This window comes from Zosterops lateralis, assembly GCF_965231275.1.
Source record: "Zosterops lateralis genome assembly, chromosome: 1".
Classification (NCBI taxonomy): Eukaryota; Metazoa; Chordata; class Aves; order Passeriformes; family Zosteropidae; genus Zosterops; species Zosterops lateralis.
In genome coordinates this window covers 130019118-130036391 of record NC_139762.1, presented here as the reverse complement: position 1 = coordinate 130036391, position 17274 = coordinate 130019118, and the positions used below count along the sequence as shown (strand labels likewise).

The 17274-nt window shown below is 39.3% G+C and overlaps 1 protein-coding gene across 2 annotated transcripts in view; it reads left to right on the top strand.

The window, feature by feature from the left end:
* Window positions 1-17274, top strand: part of PTDSS1 (phosphatidylserine synthase 1) — a 29983-nt gene that overhangs the window by 491 nt on the left and 12218 nt on the right. For both annotated transcript variants that reach the window (XM_083881159.1, XM_083881158.1), the window contains exons 2-6: window positions 4831-4922; window positions 6437-6481; window positions 8646-8770; window positions 12500-12658; window positions 15203-15354. In XM_083881159.1, coding sequence (XP_083737285.1) covers window positions 4831-4922; window positions 6437-6481; window positions 8646-8770; window positions 12500-12658; window positions 15203-15354 — 573 coding nt within the window. The remainder of the gene's footprint in view (window positions 1-4830; window positions 4923-6436; window positions 6482-8645; window positions 8771-12499; window positions 12659-15202; window positions 15355-17274) is intronic.

Here is a 17274-nt window from a genome sequence, read left to right as displayed (position 1 = left end):
GTTGCCAAAAATGGGCTTTATTAGGCTGTCGAGCTGCTCTGCAGTGGTATCAGTCATGTAGACGGGTGTGACTGTTCTGTGGCATCGATTCTGTACCCTGCACCCTGTCTGTAGCCAGAGTCAGGCTGGCTCAGGCCCTGGCATTGATGGGCTTGGCCACATCCTTTGCACACCACAGGGCATCACCCCTGCAGCCATTCATGGCGATGCTGCTAGGAATGGACAGATTTTTCTTACTTGAAAACAAAGGGTATAGCGGTGCCGTCTGATGGGTATCTTGTCTGTTTTTTTGAAGTTGTGCGTACTTTTTATTGTCTCCTACTGGATGTGAAGATGGTTGCATAATCCCCCTTTAGAGTAAGTTGTGTAGTCTGTAGGCAGTGGTTTCTGAGAGGTTTTGGCTAGGTAGTACAATGTGATTTTAGGCTCATTTAAACCTTTGTGGTATTGTGTGTACGCAGTCACAGATTTCAGTGGTCTTGTGGCTTAAACTCTTACAGTGGTGAATCACTCCCTTAAAAGTCACCTTAAAACATTAATTCATGATAGCTCTTTGTTTGATGTAAGAAAGTGTTTGTCACTTTTATTTGTCACTAAGTCTGATACACGGTTCAGTGTGTAATCTTACGTTTTATTCTAAGAATCCAAATATATAGTTTTTATCAGCTGTGAAATAGTGGCTTGAGCTGAGACAGGAGCATAAGGAAAAGTAAAACAGTGTAACTGCAAACAGTCTGAGGTGTGCCTTTTCTTGTTTCAACATGTGTATGGCCCCAAGGAAGATGCTTTTGGTGAGCACATCCCTTGTTCTACTTGGATCCCTTAACTCCAAAATCATAGACATATTTCTGTGCTCTGCTACAATGTTTAATTACAGACCTTTGCTACAAGCGCTCCTCATCCCCTTCCTGCTCACTTTTCTCCCTGAAGGGCTAATTTAGGTCAGACTTCTGAGTCACTACTAGCTTCTCATCACAATGTCATTCTGAAGGATTAATGGAATTGATTGCTCACCTTTGGGGAAGGAATTTTGCCATTAATTCTTTCAACCAGAGGATGAGCTAAGAAGCAATTTCAGCGCTTTGGAGTCTTCCAGGCCCAAAGAAAATTGCTTCACTTCTGGGATGTTTGTTTGCATTTTTCCAAGAGCATTGCTGGTTTGTCTTTCCATTTGTTATGCTGTCTTTCTAACTGACTTCTTCAGTGTAATTTTCTTCCCTCCCTGTCTATTTCTGCCTCACTTCCTGTGTTTAAATACCATTTGACTTCTCTTTAACTCTTCTCTATTTCTCCTCAGGTTGTGGAAGGTACTCTGATTTTATTTTCTCCCCTCTCCTCCTTCTGCTAGTTTCAGCTATTGTAGGAGCTTCATAGATCTCCTGAGTGATATCAGAGTGCTGCCTCTGGGCCTCATTTGAGACACCATCCAAACCATACACATACATTTTCTCATTGAGAAACTGGGGGAGAGGAGATACTTTCCCACGTGCTTTTACAGTCTGTGATCCTTTCAATCACCTTATTGCATTGAGTCTACACTGACTCGTGCAATAAGGTGATGTTTATTTTCCCACTTGCTGGGCACAGAGCACTGTAGACTTCCCTGTAAGATGTCACAAGTGATTCTTTGCTTCCCCTGTGCTGTCAGTTGTTCCGCAGCTCTCCTGGTCAGTTTGTTGAGTGGGGGATTTTCTATGATAGATTCATGCTGATGTTGTGAAGTAAAAATTTATTTTTTCAGGAACTTCACTGTAGGCAGAGGAAATTCTGTGTTCCTTAAAGTCTTGTTGTCTCTTCTATAATTCTGTGAGGGTTCCAAGAAACTTAGCAAACACTTTTCCCTTGTGTGTAGCAAGCCATACATAGCATGAAGCCCTCCTTAGGATCACTGAGAGCAGCTGCTACAGTCTTTGAGCTGACAGATAACGGTGAAACAGCAGTAATCTTCAGGTATGATAATAATAATCCAGAGAAAGAAATGTGTGTTTAATTTTTCTGTGTTAAAGTAGGGAATTGAGAGTTCTGTTTTTTAAAGCACATCCTTCTAGGCCTTCTGACAATGGCTGCAGCTTCCTTGGTTGTTTCTTGCTGAATGAGCCAGACACAGGCTCCTCTGTCTCTATCCTGCACCTTGGGGCAGAGGTGTGGAGTGGCTCGAGCTTTCCCTGCCCTCTTCCACCCTAGAGAGAGCTGTGGCCCTCTCTGAGCCCAGAGGCAACTAGTAGGAGTGAGTCCTGGAAGGGCTGTTTTGTGGGACACAACAACAGGACTGAGGAAGGTGACAGACTAGTAGCTTCTGGTACGAAGCTGCAGGGGTTTGTGGAAGCAGGAGTAAAACTTGTGAGGACGTAGGGCTTTTGTCTTCCATGTCCCTTGATTAATGGGCTTGATTAAACTGGCTGTTGTGTATTTAGGTTTGGTTGAGTTTATGCAATAATTTTTTTTCCTCCCTCTCCCACATTCCAAATTTGGTATTATAGCTATTTTTTCCTCAGTTGAGTATCCTCTCTTCTTGTGATGTTAACTCACTAGTTAAATTTTTAATCTAGTGCTCTGGAAAAGAACATAAGAGGGGTAAAGATTATGCTGTTATTATGCACTTTGGTGGTTTTTTGTTGTTTTTTTTTTTTATCTCTAAAAAGCCACAGAATGGAAAAATGCCCTCGTAAAGTGGGTTAAAATTGAGAGAATTTTCATCTGTCCTCCCACATAAGCATTAGAAGCCTTGGTTTTGCTGCATGAATGCTTGTATTTCAAAATCAGAGTCAACGTTTCTGGGGCTAAGTGAGGAGATGATTTAGCACATTTTCCCAGTTGCAGCTTGTTGTGATTGCATCTTTTCCTTTGGCATTCCCTGATATAGTTCTTCCAGGTAAACATTATAATTCTTATACCAGCTAGTGTGCAGCAGCAAGTTTCTTGCTCCCACCTGTTCTTACCTGCTTCTGGCGAGAAGATTGGGTGTCTATCCCTTGTGAAATGTATGTGCAAGCCAAAAACAAAATGTCATGCCACTCAGATGGAATGAAAAGCAGTTTAACACTGCATACATCTTTGTTGATTTTGGGGGGAAGTGGTGCCAACATGACTAGGGCAGCTTTCCTGAAGCTGAGTAGTACTTAGAATCCTGATATGCAAAGGTGAGGACCTTATATACCACCTGGCACAGCAATTAAGTGATGTGATTACAATGTCTTTCACTTCTTTGTTGGCTGTGATGAATTGATGTGATGCAACTGTAGTTATTTGTTCTATCTAAAAAAAAAAAAAAAGTTCATCCTCTTGGTGGCAGCCATGAAAGCATATTCCCATAAAGTATTTGCATGTGTTAAAAGAGGGATATGGTTTTGCTGTCTGAGCTGTCAGAGCTGGAGGCTCTGGCTAGGAGGTGCACTGCGATGACGTAAGGTCTTGGGATTGTCAAGGGAGCCAAAGCTGAGCTCTGGGACTTGGGGTTTATAGCTGGTATAGTGTCAGCCTGTGCAGCATGGCTGCTGGAAAATGACTGGTAAAGCTGAACTCAGCTGCTTTTAAAGAAATGCTGTGGGGAGTCCCTAAGGCCTGCAGGGAAACCATTCATGTTTAATGCACTTTTTCCTTCCATACATTTAAACTAACTCAGTGTTTAAATGCCTCACAGTGATGAAGGCCTGCTGGGGAGCTGTTAAGGTTCAGTTTTGAGGAAAAGGAAAATAATCTGGCTAAGTGAGAAATAGTTTGTAACTGCAGCAAGTATCTAATGTGGAGAGCATTTATGCTGTCATAGATTCTTTACTGAACCATCCAGAAATGTGACAGATGCTTTGCCAGGAAGAGCTTTATACCTTTAAAGTTTGCTGGGAATTCTTTTGTTACCATGTTGTGAACAAATAAAGAAATATACTTAAATGAATAAACTGATCATAAGTACATGAAAACTAGGCAGATAGTAAAACTTTGACTTCAGTTGTGGTGGGTGATACATTATGAAGTATTCAGTGTTTAAATGATGATAGTCTGAAGTTTGTTTGTATTACTAAAGTATCTTAGAAGCTGTCTGCTGGTTAGAAAAATTAGGTGAGGGCTATTTTGTTAATCTTGCTACCCTATTCTACCTGCCTGAAAAGAAAGGGCTCTCTCAAGTTTGCCTTGGCACTCCAAACTTTTTCTTAGGTCTCTCTTCTGGCTATAACAGTAGCACAAATAATGCATTTTATATTTGGAACTTTGGCTTAATAGATCTAAAAGAAAATAGATATTTTTCCTTGGGTCTTTTAAGTTGTGGTGTGTTTCTGTTAGAGATTCGAGCTGTACATTCATTATTTCTAAAGACTGATTGTAATCATTATTTCTGTGCTCATCTCAAGCATTTAGTGTTGGGGATAGGCAAAGGGAAGTGAAGGGTATTGCAAGTAGCACCAAAACAGTAGAGGGAAACCTAGGAATTACATCCAGGCTTCCAGAGGTTTTAGTTTAGGTGTAAAAGTAAAAGTTGCTGTATAAAAAGTAATTTGATGTTGTTTCTTATAAACATTAACGCAGGAAGATTTTTTTTCACCTTATATTAAATTTGGTCATTGCTTCTACATTCACTTCTAACAATGCTATGTGCCACTTCTAACACATGCTGTGACTTGCATGTGTTTACTAAATATTTAACCCTCCTGTAATAAAGGGACACCCAGAAGTGTACTGTGAAAATCATTCAGTGCAATTACTCTCTCTTGTTACATAATGAGCATGCATATTTCTTATTTTTAATTTTTATGTATTCTTTGTTTAATATGTCTTGAGAGCCTATTGACTTCATCCTTATAATGTACTTTAATACTGTGTTGTCTGTCTCTTTAGGGATGATTCTGTACCAGAGGATAATATTTGGAGGGGTATCCTCTCTGTGATTTTCTTCTTTCTAATCATCAGTGTTCTAGCTTTTCCTAATGGTGAGTAAGATTTATATAACTTATACTTCAAGTTTTTTAAATGTGAAATTCTCTTTATTGCCACTATATTTACTTTGACTTTTATTTAAAGACCAATTTTCAGTGTATTTTTTCTTCACTCATTTGAATTATTTTATATTAAGGAACAGTCTAAAATGAGTTGTAGTCATACTCGAGCAGAGATAAGTGTTATTTATAGCTTGTTATTTATAGTCTGTATTTAACAAGGAAGCCAAGTTCTCAAAACCAGTGTCCTATTTGCAGATGTGCAGTTGCAGCTCAGATTGCTAAGTAACAATGCTAACAGACCCTTAAATAATGTTTAGGACGACTTTGCCTCAGTGTGTTTCAACAGAAATGTAATTCTAAAAATTCTCAGATGCAACACCTTACCAGAAGATAGTGATAGAAATGGTTTAAGTTGCATTTACAATGTAAAACCACAGTTGCTCAGTAAAAGTTGAAGTTGGACAAAAGTTTTGGTGGTTGTTCGAGGAGCAGAAAGTGTAAAAACATAAGAACATTTGTGTGTAACTTAATTCTGTGGAAGAAGTGCTTCTACCTGTTTGTTTGTTTTGATTTTTTAATTTTTTACTTATAGCTGTCAGCAAAATCATAATTCTTGGATCAAGTCTAAACTGTCTCACAATTGGTAGTGTTCAGGAAAAAACAGTGATTGTGTTTGTTCAAGGCAGCTTTGTACTGAAGTGTTGGGATGTGTTTTTCCCATATGTTAAAAATCCTGTATGCACACTTTTCACAAAGTTCTGCCTTAAAAACTGAATGCCAGAAAAAATGAGCTTTATGCATACAGTGGTGAAAGAATGGTCTGCAGTGTGTGCTGAAAATATTTGTTGAGCCGCTTCTTGCTACCTAAATGTATGATTCATCTTTAGATGTTTTCCAGTTTAACCAGATTTATCTTCTCTGCTGCTCACATTAGCTGAGAGGTTTTTAGTCGAATAAATCAGTTTCATCACTGGCTCTAAAGTAAATAATTTGGCAGTGGTAAAGAGCACCAGTGTCTTCCCTCTTGTCAGCTATATATGATGTTCAGTTTGGAAATTTCAGGAGGCCTGTTTGGTAACATTTCTTGTCGGTCTGAAGGCTCAGTGCCATGTTTCTTTGTTAACACAGACAAATTCGTATGGGATATCTTAACTGGGAGCAAACTGCAGTCTGGAAACCAGGTCAGGACATCCTCAGGTGACACCTGAGATGTGGTGTCTGCTGAACAAACAGCATACTACTGTTCTGGATATGACTCCATAAAAACAATGAAAAATTGTCTTCATGTTACCACCAAATGGCAGTCTCCTTTTTCCACTCTGAAATATGCTGTTACTTTTAAAAAAAAAAAAAAACAAAAACAGAGCTCCAGCTTTCAGGTGTATTACATAGTTTGATGAACTGATCCATGCTCGTTCCAAGTAGTCATATGCAATATACTCAAACATAAATTTTGTGGTTCTTACTGACTGTGTCCTAATAAGCTTTTCGTTTGCTGTCTATAGGACCCTTTACACGTCCTCACCCTGCTCTATGGAGGATGGTTTTTGGTAAGTTTGTATTTCTGACTTCTACATTGATTTTGCAGGACCTGCCTTTTTAACTTTCTGATGAATGGAATTGTCACGAAACATAATTGTGCATCAAACTTGTGCGAATGTTACTTTCCTCCCACTCCTGAGCAGTTGCCTATAGTCTATTCTTAGTTATGTTTGGGAATATCCTTATAGTACTCTGTCAGGATGGTGTAAATAAAATCACCAAAAAGGGATCATTCATTCTGATACTATGTTTTAATCCTGTTTTGTGCTTCCCAATCTCCTTCCCCCACACCTTTCCTACTATCAGCTCTTCCAACCCCAGCTACTGCATATATTGTCTGACTTCTAAATCCACTTGAGTAGGTGGTTTCTTTTCATTACTGGCAAAATATGCTATTACTTTATATGTTTATTAAATTGCATCATTGCATAGTTAATAAAATTATTAAAATTATTAAAATTATAGTTGTTAAAATTATTAAGATTCTTGAGATATATATATTCATATTCTTATGTCATTAGAAGTACCTGTAAATATCAATTGCATTCATAGTTTGAAAAATAATTCTGTTAGCTATAAAACTAACAAGTGAAATCCTGCTCCTTAAACATCAGAATTACACAGCAAAATTATGAGGAATTTTATTTTCAAATAATGCAGGGCTCACAGAACATATGCTAGACTGCACATTTGATTATTTTTAGGCAGACTGAATGTTCCTCTCTCCTGCCACCTTATATCTAAAAATAAGTAGCTTCCCAAAGTAGCTGATTGCTCATCTGTTGACATTGAGAGGATACTGCTGATTAGACAGTACTCGTTAAACAAACCTGCTTCTTGGGAAGTTTGGGAAATACAAGTCCTACTGCTCATTTAAAGTTTCACCACATGTAGAGTAAAAGGTCATTCTCAATGTTGATACTCTTAGAACTTGACTCCTGTATTTCTGGGAAAAGGCTGCATGCAAAATCAGGGGCAACATTTTTCCCTGTGTAAGTCTGCTTCTTCTGGCGTGGTTCATTTAGCTGTGCTTCAGTTCTCAGACCCCTTCGATAGATAAAGGGCAGGACTGGTGTGTTCTCAACATTTCCAGATGCCCCCTGGCCTGCAGGCTGTGCTTCCTTTAGCAGGGTGACATCTGTTCCCCTCGTGTGTCTGGGAGGGACTGCACAGGACCATATAGATGCTTCCTGTGCGTGTGTGTGTGTCTCAGAACAAAAGTTGCTTTCTGGTGTACATTGGGGCCATCAACATGTGTGTCCTGGTTATAGTTTAAAAGGCCTTTCTAGAATTGCTGCAGTTTATTTTGAATGGCAGATCCTAAGTTTATTCACATTAATCTTTCTGCCTTCCGTGACATTGCTGCAGGATACAAATACGTTTGAGGCTATGGAAATAGTGTTTACATGCCTCTTCCAAATGAGGTCTTGGGTATCTGTGAGCTTGTGAATAATGTAAAGATATGGTTCCAACAAAGGTTCAGATACCCACAGACCTACACCGAGGACTCAACTTCTAATAAGTTTTTCTTTAAAGAAACAAAATCCTTATTCAGACTGGAGGAGAGAAATGGTACTCCCAAATGCAATTGTATTTCATAATTTATAGTCATGTGAAAATAAATAATAATCATATTTATCTTCAAAAGGTTCAAGCAGCAAATTTTCCACCTCACAGAAGTGACTCAGACATGCATTAGTTTATATTTATAATTACTCTTTATTGCCAGTACAATAGAATTTCCAGGTGACATTATTAAATTGATCTTTACGTTGAAATCTGTGCAAAGGTTTAGGGGCTTGTGTTAATGAGACCAAAAATACTTAAAGCAAAGGGACAGAGCTAATGCAATCCTGGATCTTAATGTATCTCTTACTAAGGAGCTTCCTGATCACAGCCTTGTACTACACATGTCCAAATTGATTAGACTGATTTTGTTTTGATGGTGTTCATTCAGTTAAGCATGTATTACATCACTTGTCACAGGAGGGGATATGAAGGGCTGAGTGCTCAGACATTGTCATCTGACTGGTGTCTCTTCAGCTTTTCTGCATGTAGCTGCTGCATATAGAAATTCATTTGTATAACAACTGTTTGAAAGTAGCTTTTTGGAGTCTGTGTTCCAAGCAGTTTTGCGAGTGAACGTGATTTTAAAACTGAGTCTTTTTGCAGGTCTCAGTGTGCTCTATTTTCTGTTCCTGGTGTTCGTGCTCTTCCTTAACTTTGAGCAGGTAAAAGCAGTGATGTACTGGCTGGACCCTAATCTACGATATGCCACAAGGGAAGCAGATATTATGGTATGTATCCGTGGCACTTTATTGTACATACTTTAGACAGGTTTTATATGACTGGTAATGGATAAATCTGCATTTGGTGGCATGAGCAATGCAATTTTGTGCCTATACTTGACAGAGTCATTAAGTCCTTTTTGTCAAGGACAATATTTACATTGAAATCAGCTGGTGTCAGTCGTCTGTCAGTCAGTCGAAAAACAGTCGTCTCAGTATTTTTTTTTTTCTAATGTAGATGTTTGGATGACTGTGCAATTTGGAATATGATATGTGTTTGCAGTGGAGTGGCTTTGGATTCTTTTTTGGTAATAGATATGACCATAGATACTGAAAATAGACTTAGTAAGGCAGTATATAAATGAAGCCTGTATGGTATGTGTCCCACATCAGGGTTTTTGATGCCATAGGGCTGCACTCAAAGAACTTTGGTCTCATCTTGTTGCTCTGAACTAAGTACGTTACTGTTGAGCTATGGAGCTTGTGGAGTACGTGTTTGTGTGGCAACTGCAGGACTCTACTCCCTTCCAGTCAGTCAGCAGCTGAGCACTAACGCTGTTACCATTGAGAAATTATTTCCATAGACCATAATCTGGAGTGGCATAGAAAGCCAGGCTTGTTTTTCTGTTTACTGAGCAGCTTGCAGAGTTTTCCATACTGAGAACATTCCCCTTGAGGTAGGGACATGAACACAGGGAGCTGAGGCTATAAAAGGAGGCCTGGGAGAAGGGTGTAAGTTATGTGGGGAGGCAAGTTGAACACAGTGTGAGCAGCTGGGCACCAAGCAGAAGAGGGTTACTGCATGAGGAGGCAAGAGGTGCCAATCTTGCCCTCCTCACTATCACTTTAAATTACTCTTACCATCTGACCAACATGCTCCCTTGACCTTTGTGCATCTGTCCACCATGGTTACCTGTTGTATACTAGGTGCTTTTATAGGGCTCATGCCCTATGTGTAGGGGAATGGAGGTTGTCTTTCACACGTGGCAATTTATTGCTCGTGCAAACCAATGCACAGCACCTCATCAGCAGTGGCTGCAAACTCCTGCCCTGTAGCAGATTGGGGAATGGAAATCTTGACAGTGCAGGAAGTTCACATTCGTTTGATTGATAGTGAGGGCTGCATGCAGGCTCCTTGCCTGGAAAACTGGATGCTTCAGGTATTGCACCTCAGCCTGTCAGCAGTATGTGCTGTGCAACTCTAGGGCTGTGACTTTGGGTTCTTCAGGAACCACCTGTGCTGGTGGGGAGGTGAGGGCAGCCTGCCCTTAGGCTGGGGGGAGGACACATGGCTAAATGGAGTCCCAGCAGAGGGGTCAGTGGTGTTGTTGAGCAACAAAAGGGTGCTGAGACAGAGTCTGTTGGTTTGTCAGATTCACCTGGCTCTCCTGTCATTTAAATTAGAAATAGATTCTAACTAGGGGAGGACTAGTATTACTCCCGGCACAGAACCACAGTACAGCAGATTCCCTGACTGTAGCAGTCAGAGGAAACTTGCTCTGGTCTGCTTTGCAATCCAGATATTGTCATTTAAAGTTGGAGTAAAATTTTAAAGTGTAGCTGTAATGAAGGCTGCAGCTTGGTCACTTTGACAGGACTAGCAAAGTTGCTTGGATATAAAAAAAAGTTCAACACATTTCACTGTATGGCTGGCAGAACTGCAGCAGGAAAAATGAGACAGAGAGGAAAAAGCCTCAGTAAAAATAAAAGCAAAAAAGTAAGAGCTCTGGAAAAAAACCTTACTTTTGGAGTATCATGATGCAGCAAGGAGCCTGCACATACTGTGGTATATTCCGTGCTTCTCATGCTGGCAAAGGAGCCAGTTTCAGTTCTCTTGGTGCACTAAAGCTGCAGGTTTACAAGCCTTAGAACAGGTGGTGCACCTTTCTGTGACCAGCAGCGCAAGCAGGCATAAGAAAGCACCAGCAGTAAGGGTTACTTATAGTAACCTACACAACTCCTATCATCCCATTGTGGGACTTAGCTGCCTGCTGATAGAAAGATTTATATGAAATTGTGCATTCTTCTCTTTGTGGTGGCCAGGCTTTAAATATTTCCGTACTATCTCCTTTTCAGCTTGATCATTTGTGTTCATTTGTGCAGGATTAGCAATAGTTCTGGCCTGAAAGAGAATTCTTGATTCAACAGCACTGAGCAGTGCTGTGTTGTCACCTGCAGGTGGCAATGTGTATTTTAGGAGGATTGAAGAGCAGGGATTTTTTAAAATATGTGTTTCCTGTTAGGAATAGTTCAGTTTGTGCCCAGTGATGAGACAGAATCCCACAGCTGCAGCTTTCTGATGGCTAACAATTTTTATTTTTTCTTGTTGGGCAGTGATTTCTAGCAATTACTGTACAACATGTTATAAGAACCCTGTTCCTTTGTCATTTGTGACTAGAATATTAAATAGTATTCTTAAGGAATCTGCTGCTCATCTGTGAAAAAATGTTTGCAAGTTCCCTTCAATCTTTTCCTAAATTTTTTTTTCAATCCAAGCCTGTGACTGAACATCCTCAATATGAATGGGTTCTGGGAAATTGGTTTCATGAGGAAAATAAGGCACAAAAGATACTCAAGTAAACATTGACATGAGTAACATTACATCAGAAACGGGGGAGGATTAGCCACTAATAAGCTACATCTGATGATCAGGTGGTGTTGGAGTCCAGGGGATCCCTTTGGTCACCCTGGAAGGTCATAGACCTTGGCAGAGAGGTCTGGGACCCGAGCAAGAAGGTTTGAGATCTGTACAGGGGAGGTTGGAATCTGTACAGGGGGGTTGTAGTAGACCCTGGCACAGAGCCCAGGAAGACACAGTCTTGACTTCAGCCCATGGGAAAAAACTTGTAACACTGAGAGAGGAATTACAAGTCACAAAGGTGTGACAGACAGTAGTGTAGTTTGTCACCAGGTGGAAAATTTTGTAGTTTAGGAGTTCTTAGAATGGAGGCGAATGGGGAACAAGATGGAGGATTTAGGGCAGTGCCCTGGGTTCTTCTTGTTCTCCCTTGGCATCCATTTTCTGATGTGATGGGGGCACAAAGTAGTTTAAGGGATTGGGTCAAAGTATAAGTGATAGGTATTGGCACGTAAATGTAAATAACAGGCACGTAATTATCTGTGTAAGAGGGTGGTGACTTCAGATCAAGGGGGGAGTCACTTTGTGTCTTAGCTGCTGCTCAGATCTTGGCTGGGCATGGAAAAAATTGTGAGATATGAAATAATAAACAACACGAGAAACCTTGAAAAACAAGACCTTGAAGACTCTGCTTCTTTCTTGTGACCTGGCTCAGGGCTTTCAGAGGGCAAAAGACTCTCAACCACCTGAATCTCGGGTGAAGAACCAAACCTGAGAAGAGAGCATGAATGTGGGGAAAGGTGGTTATTTCAAGTCAAGACTCCAAAGATAGGCAAATAAGAATTTTCTGGAGTATTGTTTGCTGGTTTTATTGTCCTGATTTTGTTGTATTTGTTGCTTCTCTGTCACTTAGGAAATATGCACTTCTTCAGGCACCAAAGTTTATTCTATTTCCCTTTAAATTAGAGCTGTACTGTGATGGGAGCAAGTCTTAATACTGGAAGTTTTCTGCCACAGTTTAGAAGGATAAGAAAATAAGGGTATTTTAATACCCTTATAATTCCAGGCTTATTGCACTGGATGGAAAGATGTTTCTTCTTTCTGAAGTTGTGTGTTGAAGGAGCAATTTTGTTCTGTTTTTTTTTTCCTTTTCTTAACAGGAGTATGCAGTGAACTGTCATGTTATCACCTGGGAGAGAATCCTCAGCCACTTTGATATATTTGCTTTTGGACATTTCTGGGGCTGGGCTATGAAGGCTTTGCTGATCCGCAGTTATGGGCTGTGCTGGACTATTAGCATCACCTGGGAGCTCACTGAGGTAGGCCTCTCCTTTATCTTAATTATCAGCAAAGCTATGAGATGTGAATTGTTCTTGGGGGAAGAGTGAATGTACTAGAAGGATGGCTCTCTAGTTCTCAGTATAGATTTACATTTTAAGTCTTATAAACCAGATGCTGACTAATTGATGCAGCTGAATGAGCAGACAACAGCAAGCTGCATTTTAGGTAAGTGATTTATTACTCCTTGATTACAAAGGAAGTTTAGGTCAGCCTATTTGTGCCATTCATAATTTTCTACTGTTATGGGGATCATGCTACTTCTTCTACTTCACATATTTCCTGATTCAGAGCAACTGTTCTCCTTTTTCACCTTGCAATATCTGTGATCTACTCTCATAGTCCTTTTACCTCATGTACAACATCACACACATTGTGTCTAGTCATGCATAATGTACAAGTGAAATGGAGTTGTGGGATCTTCTTCATGTGAACACCTGAACTTAGTCTTTAAAATCAGTTTTCTGTAAAGCTTGCTGTCTTGAGAATGCTTGGCTTATCTGACAAAGCATTTATAATTTAGAAACATAGATAAGGATTTGTTTGTCTAAAATTGAACTTTCGAGTTTGAAAATCCTGGTGCCATGGGTTCCTCTTCAAAACATGTTTTTGCTCTGTGGCATTGAAGGATACTGTGCTTTCTAAGTGATTTTGAAATTGCTTAAGATTAGGATTTCACAAGTACCCATTGACAGAAAACGTCTTAGCTGGTTATTGTACTCATTTTTTCCCTCTGGAAAAGAATATGCTTGGATTTCTTTCACTGGTACTCTTATTGTTCATCATACAACCCTCGTCTTCAATTTGACACAGTATCAGGTGTGAAGTATTCCCCTTGTTGGAAGGCAGATTATTAGAACAGGCAATGTGTTGGACAAGGTTCAAAACACAGATATGTTATCACCACTCAAATACACTTTTGATGAATTAGATAATTCACGAGAGTAATTAGAAACCTCCAGAAGTTACCAGGGCAGTTACACAGGGATTTAGCTGAGCATCTCCCATTAGCATTAACAAATTTCAGCCGGCTTCTTGTTCTGAAATGGAAAACTTGGCTCGTGCTTCATACCATGGGATTAAAATTGAGAGGCAGACAGACCTTGGTCTCTCTTTCTGAGAAAGCAGCTAGAGAACCTGAGTCTGTTGGGCAAACACCTGTGCTCCGGGTTTTGCTGCCTCATTATCTGTAACTTCTGGTGTCTTTGCCTGGTATTTGTAGGCTAATGAAAAAAATAAAAGGGAAACTTTAGCAGAGTAATGAACAACACTGTATCACTTGAGTCCTGAAGAGAAACTCAGATTTCATTTTTGGAAAAGATTGAAATTCACATAGCTTTGTCAAAGAAAAACAAGTGGTTTTGATACAATTTTGCAAGAATTTTCATAGGAATTTTCATTGCCAGTATTAGTTACTGTAATGTACTATAAATGGGCCAGCATTCATTCTTGTTGTATACAGAAAACATTCTTCTTGTTCCTTTTCTCAAATCTGTTTTTTTGTTTTTCAGTACGTTATGCTTACATCTCTTAATAAAGGAAACTTTATTACAAAATCATACCAATAATCTTCAGCCACAATGTATGTACATTAACTGACAAGAATTGTCAGTTTTTTTGGAGGTGCATTCTTTAGTTTGCTATGTGTTTTGTTAATTATCTCTTTAAGCATTGCAGAGGGACTGCTTAACACATGGCTGTCTTGACTTCCTAGGTAACTTTTCCAGTCTATTTTTGGATTGCAGTGATTTTTCTCATAGAATAGGATAATACAATTATTTTTCTTAAGGGAGAAAGAGAGACAGTGAATCCATTTCTAGCTCTCAGTAAAATGTGTTTATATCTTGCCTTAACTCTGCCCAGTTGTTCCTCTCAGTGCATCAGTAGAGTGGAAATGTCCTCTTAATTTCTTGATGAAGTACAGCAGCAAAGCTTGCTGAAATATTGTCTGAAATGTGGTTGAACTCTTAATTTTTTTACAGTCACTAAATTTCCTGAAAATAGAGTTTTGAAGTAGAGACATCTTATGTCTTGAATACCATCGTGCTTTAGTTCTGGCAGCTGTAACAAATGCATCCATTTTACTTGCTGTATCTTGTTGCTGGTTTAGAAAACGTGCTACTTGAAACTATTTAGCAAAAATGAAACAAAGATTCTCTTAATTTTTTTTTTAAAGCACAAACCACCTTATTTTCTCCAAGAAACGCAGTAGTTCTGTTTGTTTTATATATTTCTATAATGTATCACGTTTCATCTTTGAGAGGCCAACAGCTGTGTGCTATCCTTATATACAATATAGTCTCAGTAGGAAACAGTGAGAAGGAAACTCCTGATGTTTTGTGTGGTTCTGTTCAAGGCTTTCTGAAGTTAAAGGAAGGATGCCCATCTAATTTCATTGGCTGTGGCTCATGCCCTTGAAGTATGCTGTGTACTGAAAAGCTGATTTTTGAATGTGTACTTTAAAAGTGAATTTATATGAATTCTATGCTGTTGCTCACCCAGAATCTTTTTGCTGTATTCTGTAGCTCTTCTTCATGCACCTTCTGCCTAATTTTGCTGAATGCTGGTGGGATCAAGTCATTTTGGACATCCTGCTTTGTAACGGGGGTGGCATCTGGTTGGGCATGGTAGTTTGTCGTTTCTTGGAGATGAGGACCTATCACTGGGCAAGCTTCAAGTAGGTCTAAATTTAAGCTTGGTAAACATTGTTTTGCATGTATAAAACTAGCATGGAATCTGCCTGTGCTGACAGTGCTGTAATTTTATTTTAAATGTTAAATATCAATGTCATAGTAATGTTCCTGTACAGCATGTGTTTGTAAATGTGACTGTATATATGATTTTCTATTGCAATTTTAAGTTACAAGCGTTGATGCCAATGGACAATAGAAAATAATAAAGCTATTTGCATTTTCAGTTTATTCTGTATACATAAAACTTTGAGGAAGTCATGGAGCAAAACTAATGGTGATGGTTTTCTTATTGTATATTTTTAAACTGGGTTTGGGCTCACCTTGGTGATGCATTAGTGTGGCAATCTGTCAGCACTAGCTGTAATTGCAGTAGGGACATGGAGCTGATGGTTCCTGTGCTGTGAATTGTCTTATTTTATTGCTGACCTTCTGAAATAAATGGAGTAACTGTAAAATAAAGAGGCATTTGTTGTGTTAAAGGGCAACAGCTTTTGGCCTAGTGTCAGTTCCTAGCTGTCCAGGTGTGGTTTCTTCCATAGCTTTTTGCCTCTCTCCTGCCTTGTTCCCTGCTAGCTGGTAGCAGGCATGGATATCTGCACATTACCAGTGGCGTAGATTAAACAGGCTCAAGTGCAGTAAATTCCCCGGAGAGATGGAAGAGGAACTCAGATCTTGGCTTCAAAATTGGTACCTTGTATGAATTTGTGTACTGCTTTCTTTTTTTACTCACAGATTTGTTAATTACTCTAAGAACAATCCAGCCTTTAGTTTGAATTCAGTTTTCCTGCATTTCTATCAGAATTGATGGTCCTTCTGGCTTTAGAGAGTTCACTGAAAGTTTAAACTGCAGACTAGCTATGGTACAACTAGTCTTTACTGTCTTTGTGGGATAATTTTTCCTCATGTTCTTTTATATGCATGAGTAGATTTTTCTGACCTTTAACGTGCTGCAAAAATGAGAAGCTTTTGCTTGCACCCTTTTAATTTCCTTCCCCTTTCTCCTTCCCTTTTTTCATTTAATAAATACAGATCTTAAAGTTTAGAAGATTCTCCCTTGCCTAAGCTCTCTCTGGCCTAGAAGAACACAAATATTGGAAATACCAAATCTGAGGGGGCTTTTTTTTCTTTTTTTTCTTTTTTTTTTTTTTTTTTGGGGGGGGGGGAGGGGCAGAAGGGCCAGAGAAATAACAGGGTAAAAACTGGCTTCTAGTCCTGCTAGTCTTCAGAAGAGAAAGCTCTGAGTTTTTCTTAGATTTTGTGTCCTTTGGATGGTGTTGCTCATCTGAAGTAATATTACCAAAAGCAAGAATCAGTAATACATGTCAGAGGAGCCTGCATTAAAATCCCCTTTCAAAATGGAATTTAAATGCTTTCTAGCTTCTAACAGTGCTATCACACCTCTCCAGGAGGTCTGCACACATCTGATATCAGAACAGCAGGGCTTATGTGTGCTGGAGGTGTAGTATTATTAAACCTTATAAAGGAGCTAGCCCCTTATACAAATAATGAATAATGAATCTGACAGATTCTTGAAGGATTGATGTCAGTGAGCTCCAGAACAAGGAGTGTTTGGGGTTAGAGCAGTAGCAACATAGACTAGGAAGAAATAACCTCTAGATTTTCCAAGGAAGTTGCAGAATTGATGTCCTCATTTCTTTGAAGGGAATGATAAATTTATTTGTAGTTAGTCACTGAGTTATTGACTAAGGATAGAGAAGGGTGGACTTCTTTAGCAGAATATGCACCTTGACTGAAATGCTTAATAAGATTATTTTTCTGAATTCCCCCTTGCCTAGTACATAGTTGTGTCTGAGAATATCTATGCTGTTGATTAAAAAAAAAGTGATTGCTCGTCAGAGACATCTGTAACAGGGCTGTTGCTTTTTTGTTTTTTCCTTCTGGCA